General features: G+C 38.7%; 1 protein-coding gene across 1 annotated transcript; it reads left to right on the forward strand.

Annotated features, from left to right (window-relative positions):
- Nucleotides 1–584: 584 nt before the first annotated feature.
- Nucleotides 585–9583, forward strand: LOC144641032 (integrator complex subunit 13-like; the record flags this gene model as incomplete). Its single annotated transcript, XM_078500092.1, has 17 exons — nucleotides 585–710; nucleotides 825–909; nucleotides 1820–1927; nucleotides 3001–3044; nucleotides 3632–3677; nucleotides 4304–4378; nucleotides 4671–4774; nucleotides 4995–5076; nucleotides 5209–5285; nucleotides 5379–5450; nucleotides 5947–6032; nucleotides 6589–6670; nucleotides 7286–7370; nucleotides 7472–7526; nucleotides 7814–7974; nucleotides 8411–8558; nucleotides 9126–9583. Coding segments are annotated over 17 exons (1470 nt in total), but the record flags the coding sequence as incomplete, so codon positions are not given.
- Nucleotides 9584–10229: the final 646 nt, after the last annotated feature.

Genomic DNA, 10229 nt, shown 5'->3' on the forward strand with positions numbered 1-10229 from the left:
GGGGCTACTAAAAAAACGTTTTGTATGGGGGAGGGCCTCCGCCCCGAAGTCCAACCCCTTTCCCTTTTATATACCATTTTGACAGAAAAGGCACCCCTTTCATATACCTTTTACTGAAAAAGGGTACCCTTTCATATACCTAAAGGACCTGGCATTTACCAAAAACAGGAAGTCTTGTTGTTATTTTTATGTAGCGTTTACTAAATTAAAATGATACAGCCATAATATTTGTATGTTCAAATTATTTTAATTGAAGGTTCATTTAAATACCTAAACTACCGATATCCCTACTCTTTCATACATGTTTACCTAAAATTGTGAAATCCCCACCCTTTTATATACCTGAAACATGAAAAAGGTACCCCTTTCAGGCGGAGCCTCCCCGTGTAGGCCATTATAGGGAGTACCCCCCCCCCCCCCCGGGGCAGGATCATTGCAAAATACTTTGCAGTTTGTGCAGGTTCTTGCAACCGTGAAAACCTTTGGGGACCATATGAAGATCTGCAAAGTTGCTGGCAAAGACCTTGAAGATCAATGTCACTAGGTTTACTGTGAGAAACAAAACATTCTGTTTATTTTTTCAGGCTTCGACATTACTTTCGACAACTATCTGTTCTCACAAGGCTTCACAGTTGGTTAGCAAACTTGGTGCCATGGCACAAAAACATTATAATCTGAAATCAACAACAGTCACAGGGATCCCAATGAAGGTATGAACAAGATTTCCACAACAACAACAGCAAAATGTTATCACTATGTTGCATAATTGATGTTGTAAGCTGGGGCAGAGTTGTTAATTGTTTAAAAAATCATTTGATTTTCAGGAAGAGCAACACTCTGGTAGTTCAGCTAATTATGATGTTGAAATCTTTCATTCTGCTGAGGTGCATATGGAACAAACTGTTGCAAGTAAGAATGCCTAAACAACGACTCTTTATGAACCAGCTGCAAACGATCTATTAAGCAATCACATGCGCACACATGACTAAACAAGTGTTTACAAATGTTAATATTTTCCCATAAATAATTATTGCAGGTCATACTACAATACCCAGAAATAGAGAATGATCCTGTTTAAAAGTGACGGAGTTGTTTGCTCATCGGAATTTTTTAAATCAAAGGACCAAAATCTAACTTTGAGGCTGTAATCGACCACATACTTGTAAAGATTTACTTTAATCCACTGGCTCTGTTCCTGCGAAATCCAGCCGTAATGAACATTGCTTTTTGTTCCACCTGTAAGCTCATAATCAAAAAATGCATCACTTATACTCAATCTCTGCAGGAGGTAAAGATCTTTCCAATGATGCCCAAATTAGAGTGATTGGGTCAATTTGGCGTAGCATACCACAAAAAAGCTTGAAAATGTAGGTGAAAACTTGTAGGAGAATTTGCCTCAACCACCCTTTGCTCCTCAATGGCAACTAGTATTTCCTGTTTGGATGGTGCTTTCTCGGAAATTCTTGAACTGCAAGCAAGCCCAGTGAAAGGCTAACAACAACAAAAGAAAAAGGAAAAGTGAGAAAAAAAAAACTTCGTCTTTTGAGCATGCCTGAACAAAAATGTCATAAAATGTGATGCTGGTGGAATGAAAGGCATGCCTTCATGTTGCAAGTGGTGTTTTGAGTCAGTTGGAGCTTAATTAGCTCATAATCAACCCCCAAAATGTCAAAAAAATTAAAAAAATCCTGGAGTCAATGGGTTAAACACCTTAAAAGTTGGGAAAATAGTTATTTATGTGGAAGAATTATAATTCAACACCTTAAGTGGTATATAAAACATGCATTATCAGATAATATTTTGTATTACATTGTTATAGATGTGTTCTGTGGTGACGACAGTTTACCAGTGAAAAAAGATGGAGCTGCTACCACCAAGGACACAATTCACCTCAAGTGGTGTACACCCAAAAACACGGCTGCTCCAGGTAATTCATTTAGACCCAGGGGGGGGGGGGGTACTCCGGGATCAAAGTGATGGGGATGATCGAATGGAGGCAAAACTCAGGACCCAAAAAAATCCCTAAGTCTCCCGACATTACCCAAAAAAATCCCGGACCAAAAAAACCCCCCAAAAAATCCCTAGTCAAATTACCCCTAAATTGCCAAGGCCGCGCCAAGGCACTTTAGTTTGATTTTAAAAAAAAAATCCCCTATTTAAATCAAGTCACCCAAAAAAATACCTGCCAAATTCTCCGTAGACTCAAAAAAATCCCGGAATCGAAAATTTCGACCCCCAAAAAATCCTTCGCACATCCCCGTCACTTGGATCCCGGAGTACCCCTCTGGGCATTTAGACAGTACAGCTTTATGTGACCTGAATCATTTGTGTAAATCGATTGTCATGTGCAACACAAAAAATGTTGTAGGGTTTTGAAAGATGTTTTAGCCCTTTACCCTCTAAGGCGAATGGTCTTTAATTTTTAATTCATATAATTATGATACACCATTTGAGAGATGTTGATCAGAAAATTTCATTTAACACTTGAACAAATAAGAAGAAAGTTATTTGCTTTGAAAGAAATGGGTTAAAACGTAAGAAAGAAAAATTGTTTCTCTCCATATATAGTAGGTTTACCCCTAAACTACATGTTATTGTGCAGCTCTCAATTTACTGGTTAATTTCAGTCATGTTGCATATCACCTATGTGTCAGGCAAAAAAGTTTCAAAAGTTATAAGGGGGACTCAATCATGTCACAAAGGGGGGAGGTACAACTTTTTGCTTTCAAAATGCAAATCTAAATCTAAATTGTACAAATATTGACCAAGTTATGGCACTATAATCAAAGCATCAGACAATGTCGTATAATTATGTTGAAAGTTCTATGCAACTTTTGCATGCGACTTAGTTGCGCCACTAAATCTGCTCTAAAAGTGTACAATATCAGGGAAGTAGCTGTACAATATTTGGAAATTTTAAAAGGAACACCCTAAAGATACCTTAGCTTGACACAAACAATGAAAGCTAATAGTCCCTGTATCTTATTTTGTTTTTAACAGAGCTTCAGGCATGCATTGGGTGTCACAGAATCACCCCAGTTGAGGTATAATATACACTTTAAAGTTGGCATTTTTGTGGTAAGAATTTACACTGTGAGGCATGTACTGCATTCATTCATTGCCATTTCAATTAGAACATAAAATTTCTTCAATTTTACAGTTTTTAGTGTACCAAGCTTATTTTTAAACTTAGCAATATTAACTTAAGGATACTTACTTGTTTGATACACAGACGGCTCAGATGTTGTTTGTGATCCGTGACAATATTACATTACGTTTTGATTAAGAGAATGTATGAGAATGGTTCGAAAATCGCTCTAAATTCAACTTGTAGTAAAGGATTTAAATAGTAGTAGCTTACCTTACCCTGCACTTGTGTTATTTTGATGTATCTGAGGCAACTGAGCCATTCAGATGATTTAACCTTTCCCAGGTTTGCTTAGGTAAGCTACTTTCATTTGATTATCGTTTACTTCAAGTTGAATTTAGAGTGATTTTCAAACCTTTCTCATACATTCTCTAAAATGGCTCAAACCGTAATGTAATATTGTCACAGATCACAAACAACGTCTGGGCCGCCTGTGTTTGATGCCGCTTTTATTTCTCTAACTATAGTCTATTTATCTTGAAGATTAACAGCAGGCCCACAGCATGCCTCATCTCTTTCCTCCTTCAAGGTAAATCAGAGCAACAGTCGCTTAAAGATGTACAATATAGAACATACTAATTGATAATATTATTGTTGATTTGACTTTGTGATGTACATGTACATAACGCCACGACCTTAAACATTTAGATCTTAGAAGCTGGCTAATCTGGTGACTGAAGACATAGGTTAAGTCAAACCTCTCCTTACAGACTCTTTCGGACCACATGAACTGTCTGTAATAGTGAGGTCTCACACCTCACTATTACAGACAGTTCATGTGGTCCGAAAGAGACCAAAATTCATATCAATTCTGCCACTGTAATATGGACACCTCCATCACACAGATGATCTACTTTTTCCCTCTGGTTCTACTGTACAAGAATTAAATTAATGTTTAATTGAAAATCGATATTTAACTTTGATTATGGAAAATGTAGCCTAGCACAGTGGCTATTAATTCAGGTTAACTTACTGGTCGTCTTTCATCTATGTAGTTAGAAAATACAATTTATCTAGAAATATCTTGTTGTATGCAGAATAAATGATTTTCTGCATCTCTTACTTCCTGCCTGTTCCAAGTTAACATAAATAATTTATTATCAAAACTGCTGGCTCCATGTAGTTTAGTCCTCTTGTGTTGTTATTTACTGATAGGTCGACAAGTCATGCTAGAACAACCCAAGAAGTCTGGTGGAAAACTAGTGTCACATATTTTAGCCAGTCATGGAGGTAATAAGACTAAAGTTTGTCAGCAGGGGTATTTTGCAGAACTCAGAACGCAGAGTGATGGTCAGCAGTTTGCTTGTGGTTAGCTTTCACTCCAGTTTGCTTGCATGCTGTTAGCTTTTTCACTACAGTTTGCTTGCGGTTAGCTCTTATTTGTTGGTTAGGGCATTATACTTTCGCCGTTCCATCATTCCGTCATTCCATCATTCTGCAAAGTACTCCTGCCGGAAATTTGTTGTTGATGACTTTATGTATTGTTAGCATTTCTCATGAAGGTTTTCTGTTGTACTTTTAGGCGACATTTTTATACACTGTCTAGCGACTTATCGCACTCCAATGGAAGATCCCCCTTCTATAAGTGAAGGGTGTGGTGGCCGGGTCACAGATTACAGAATCAATGTAAGTCTTCTGTTTTTTCATAGTATGGCCATAAATGTTTGAGCCTTGCAGGATTTTGGCGAATACAATTATGACGTGTACAAATGTATTACAATGGTGAAACTGAGAATTTCACATCCATCTTGTTCAAACATTTAGATTTAAATACATAATTCATCTGTAAAAGTTTGTGTCTTAACTACATCTAAACCTGTTTAATGGGAATTTTGTTCGCCGATAGGATTTTGGTGAATTTATGAAGGCTAACAGGCTTGCACCGTATTCATGGAATAAAAAGAAAGGAAAATCACCTTTAGAGAAAGGTAAAACTAACTTTCTTCTCAATCTAGCTAAGCTCACAGCTGCATAATCAACATTCCATTCAACTTTCCAGTATCAAGCCAAAAATGGCAGAAAAACTGCATTGTACATTTATAGTTTATTTGCATTTACAGGTCTTTCAAGACTGGAGCGTTGTACAAGATACTGGCCCATGGTGATCAGTGAAACACTGCTGTGTAATATGATGCAGGTAGCTTGTTAAACAAAATAGATCTCAACTGTTTTTCTTTGTAAAGGAATGTTACCTTCACTTGACTTGAATCTTCTTTTTCCCCTTAAACAGCTTTTGGAACCACTGCCATTGCTTATTATGAAGGAGACAATTACAGAGAATGATGTACTGGAATGTAAAAGGGTGAGTTTTTTTATTAAAAAGAAGAAAAATGAAAAAGAAAAAAAGGTAAAACTAGAAAAAAATGGTGCAGTTATGAGTTGAATATCAATACCCATTACCCAACAAAAGTCCCTTTGGACATTAGCCAACAATGGGCGACAGAATTTTGGCGCAGTTGCTGTTTTGTCCCACTTAAAACATGAAAATATTACATGTAAGTAATCCCCCCTCTTCCCCTTTACAATATTGCGTGACATGCAAAAAATAATGCCTCCGATTGCTGCCTACTTTTGCTTACAAACTGAAACGCACTGCACAAGGAGTAAAAATTAAAAAGTTAAATTTAAAAGCTGATGATTTATCCGTGTAGAAATAAAGATTACTTACCTACCTAGTTCGGGTGCATTTCGCTATCCAACATTGCAATGGGGATAGCGTTTGGCAAGTTTGTGTGCCAACGACTTTTGTCGGCGATTATAGGACTTAGACCTTTATCGTACGTTTGTTGTTAATTTAGGTGATCTACAGAGTTCAAGCCATGGAGAGTAGAAGTGATCCACTTCCGGTGTCCATGACAGGAATTAGAGGAAAAGGTCCAAAAAGGTAGGCAAAGTAAGCACTAGGAGTCTGTCCACATATATTTCTTTTCTTTCTCGTGATCATTCAAATTACCCCGCGGTTTATATTTGTTGCGCGCTCTGGACGAACGTTAGAGAAAACAGAGGGTCTCTGAAGAGACTAAATCACTTGCCTCGTTAACCAATCACAACAAACGCGAACGGTGTAATGAAACAATCAGAATTCGAAGTGAAAGCATGCAACCTGCGCCAAACGCGGGAAATCATGTTACCAATGCCAAGCGCAAGAAAACATGTGGGAAAACATGTAATCAGTGTCAAGCGTGGGAAAACGTGCTTAAGTCATGTCAAGATTGGCTGTGATTATTCTTCTGATTGGTTAAAAACGAAAGCACGTTTGTTGTTTTTTTTGTTTTTTTTAATTTACTAGAACAACTTTCAAGGGTTTAACGAACCGATTAGAGAGCTGAGCAAGTGCAAAACCAAATCAAAGATGATTAGTTTAGAAACTCAATTTCAAGACTCCCTAAAACATTGCAAGGAAGAGGTTTAATATTAATATTAATTTTGTGCTTTACTAGGGAGGAACAGTATCGACAAGTGTGGGCTGAACTGGAGACTTTCCTTGAAGCCGCCAGCAAGACATCCAAGATGCATGAAAAGGTGATTATCATATCTTCTTCTTACTGATTGAAATACAGTTCTTTTAATTGTGGTGCTACATCAAGACAATCCACAAGTTGATGGTTTCCCATATTCTCATCACCTACCTGCTTGACAATGCACTTGTGTTGCAAGGGGGATCATTCTTGGAAAATGTAAAGTAAATCGACTGAAAAAAAGATACTTATTGATCCAGTCTAGTCCCTCGGTAGTTTTCTATTTGGGTACGATTGACGTCACTCGTCAAAAATCATGACGTCAAGAGCTATCAAGAGGAGAACGCCTGGTTACAACCCCTGACAAAAATCTTGGGAAGTTTTGCCCTTTTGTTCTTTCCCTCCCCTCCCCTATTCAATGTTGAGCAAAAACCGACCTTGCACACACAAGATTGTCAAGTGAGGGACCAACATTGATAGGGGGAACAGGGGGATTCTACAGCAGTACAGGAATGGAGATTGCTAAATTAAATTACAAACTCTCTCTAATTGGGCATGTTTTTACAACCTTCCCAAGTCTTTTGGTCTGGGGTTGTAGGCTGTCATTCCTCCCGACTGTTTATAAGGGAGATTCACCCTAAACTTCACTTGTATAAATTCAAGGCTTACAATGTTTCAGGTATATGAATGCCTGCGTGGCACGAGTCCTACAAGCAGCAGCACAGACAGCCCAAGGAGAGAAACACCAACAGATGAAATTGAAAGTGAGTATTTGATCTTTTTTCAGTCCCTTCCTAACTCCTCTTTGATTTAGTAGAAGCTATCTTAATATCATCTTGTCTGATTATTATTTTTTTTCGTGTAGAAGGCACTCAACCCAGACTTTCTGAAGCATCGCTTTCTTGGCAAGAGATTGACAGGTCAGTTGTCACGTGACATGACGAAATTTACCAATGTTGGTTTTATCTCCTCAAGTCTAGCCGGGAACAAATTAGTTTTCAGTCTTTTGTATGATATGAGTTTTAGCTGTCAGGGGTAGACCCTGGAAATTCTGAACCAGGGGGCCATAAGTAGCAACGAGGTTGCCGTTGGTAGTTAGTAGGGGATTCAGGGCCACAATGAAAACTACTGGGAAACTGCTTGAAACGTCCAATAAAACAACTTCCATCGAGGATAATTCTTTGTCCATTTTATTGATCATCATAAGATATCAGAGTATGACAGAAAGGGAGAAGACCGACTTCAATCGCGGAGACACAAATAATGAACACTTCTTTAAAAGAGGTCTGGGGTCAGCGGTTACAGAGCAGGCGCACAAGAGATTACGCACAGACAATCAAGCAGGACTCAACAAACAGCCGGGTAGAGGTAAGAAAAGAGTGATACTCAAAGACGATGCTTTTGTTAGTTAAATGAAGTTGACCCTAATAGTATACTTTAGAATTCCAAAAGTGAAGTCTACGCGCAAAAATTTACAACATGTTGGTGTACAGCCGCTATAGCGAGAGGTATTTGATAAAAGTAAATTTTTGACCAAGTTTCCTTCATTCATCTTAGGGTAAATACAAACACACGAACGATCAAGAAACTGCGCTAGACTAAGCCTGTCCTCTGACGAAAGGTTGATTGATTACCTGACTTTCTGCCTGCGTGCCTGTCTGACTGACTGACTGACTGACTGACACTCTGGCGACTGACTGTCTGTTCGACTGACTGATTGATAGATTGCTTGCTTGCTTGCTTAATAAATAATAATAGACTGAGTGACTGACTAATTGTTGTTTGATTGATTGATTGATGGCAGGTGCGGCAACGTCTCTGTTATCTATGTGGAACAGTAAAATGAACGCAATAGCTGCCTCGCGGCACGAGGAATTTGCCGGCAGACTTCAGTCAACAGGGAATAAGGCAGAATTATACACCAGTCCTATGGATACGGGAAGCAATAGCAGGTACGACAATTTGCACTTAAATCTTGTAAGGCCGGCTTACGGAAATTTAAAATAGTTTGTATGTGGCTTGGGCTACAATGGCGTTTCGGGAGGTGTCTGCTTATGGAGACGTTCTTTAGCGAAAGTTCGATTGCAATTTGTCTCCTTGTTCCATTCCTTAGTAACGGACTAACTGCCCAGCTAAGGGAATTTCTCTAATGACATCAGCACTTGTGGATTCTAGCGATCCCAAAGTGGACTTTTCCAAAAAGGTTCTCAAGGAGGACAAATCTGTGTTCCTGTTTATAGAGATATTTAAATTCAAATCTGAACTCACGTTTACAACTTCGTATATGGTTAGCCTCGTCAGCAGTAGTGTAGCAGCTCTCATAAGCTTGTAATTCTACTGGTCCTTTTGTGTAGCAGTTACTAATTGTCTTGGGGGCTAGGGAATTTTCCTGTTGTTTGTTCTATTGTTCTCTTGAAGGGTAGCCAGCCATTCATGTGAGAACTTGCGAGGGCTGTTACCAAACCCCTTGTCAGTGGTTCGTCAGATTTTAACGTTGTTTTCGTTCCTTTGTTTTTCAGTGGCAGAGGCACGCCCGTTGAAGAATGGCTATGACATGGTGTCGCCTAACACTGACCACAGTGCTTACAATCAGAAAAGAGACGTTCTGTCGTCAATTTATTGTTGTCCAATCATAAACATCAGGAGTCGTCACGTGTCACTGTCGCCACGAGCTACGTCATGTTACTTTGGCAACCACACCAACGACAACCGCTGGCTCAGTGAATTTCTGTCCACAAACCGAAATCCAGAACAGTCATGATTCTTGATTAAGAATTTCACAAATGAACTTACAATTGAACATTAACTATCGCCGTTCAAGACCAGGAGAAGGCCCAGACAGATGGTTTATCCCTTACGAATATAAACTGTAGCTTCTTTCTAACCGTGCTGTAAAGTTTCTTACAAGCGGTGCAACTAGAATACTCTTCCCAACTGTTTGTTATTAATGTAAATAAAAATAAGTTTTAGAAGTGTATACTAGTTTAGTTATTGGTTATTTTCGCAAGGTCTGAACTTGGACTGTAATTCCGCACAAACTCGTTTACGTAGGTAATTTGATTTCTGCAGGTTTTTCAAAGACAAAGATTTTGTTCCAATCACGGGTCGAGGAATCCTTACTCGGTACTGGCCGGATTTTCATTGGCCGTATTTATACTTGAGACGTGTTACATGTCTGGACGAGTTTCGTTATTGTTCGTCTGGTTATGCGTCTCCAGTATAAAGACGGACACAAGACGAGTTACCGTCTAGACGAGCTACTTATGGAAATGCGTCTTGAAAGACGGATAACGAAAGGAGCTCGTCTGGACGCGTAACGCGTCTTGTGTCCGTCTTTATACTAGAGACGTATAACCAGACGAACAACCGAAGCTCGTCCAGACGGGAAATACGTCTCTAGAATAAAAACGGCCATTGTCATTGGAAAGTGTGTTTACTTTAAGTAATCGGCACTTTTAATCAGAAGCAGGTAAATGATATGCAACAAGCTACATAAAATTATTTATTCTCTAATATAAATATCGGCCTTTATACGGCTCTACATTAAAACTATTTAAATATCTTTTTAATTTCCTTGTTGAGTGCCTCTTGTTAACTCCATTTATCGCTTCTTTGGATCTACT

This window comes from Oculina patagonica, unplaced genomic scaffold (genome assembly GCF_052425735.1).
Source record: "Oculina patagonica isolate OP01 unplaced genomic scaffold, crgOcupat unplaced625, whole genome shotgun sequence".
Classification (NCBI taxonomy): domain Eukaryota; kingdom Metazoa; phylum Cnidaria; class Anthozoa; order Scleractinia; family Oculinidae; genus Oculina; species Oculina patagonica.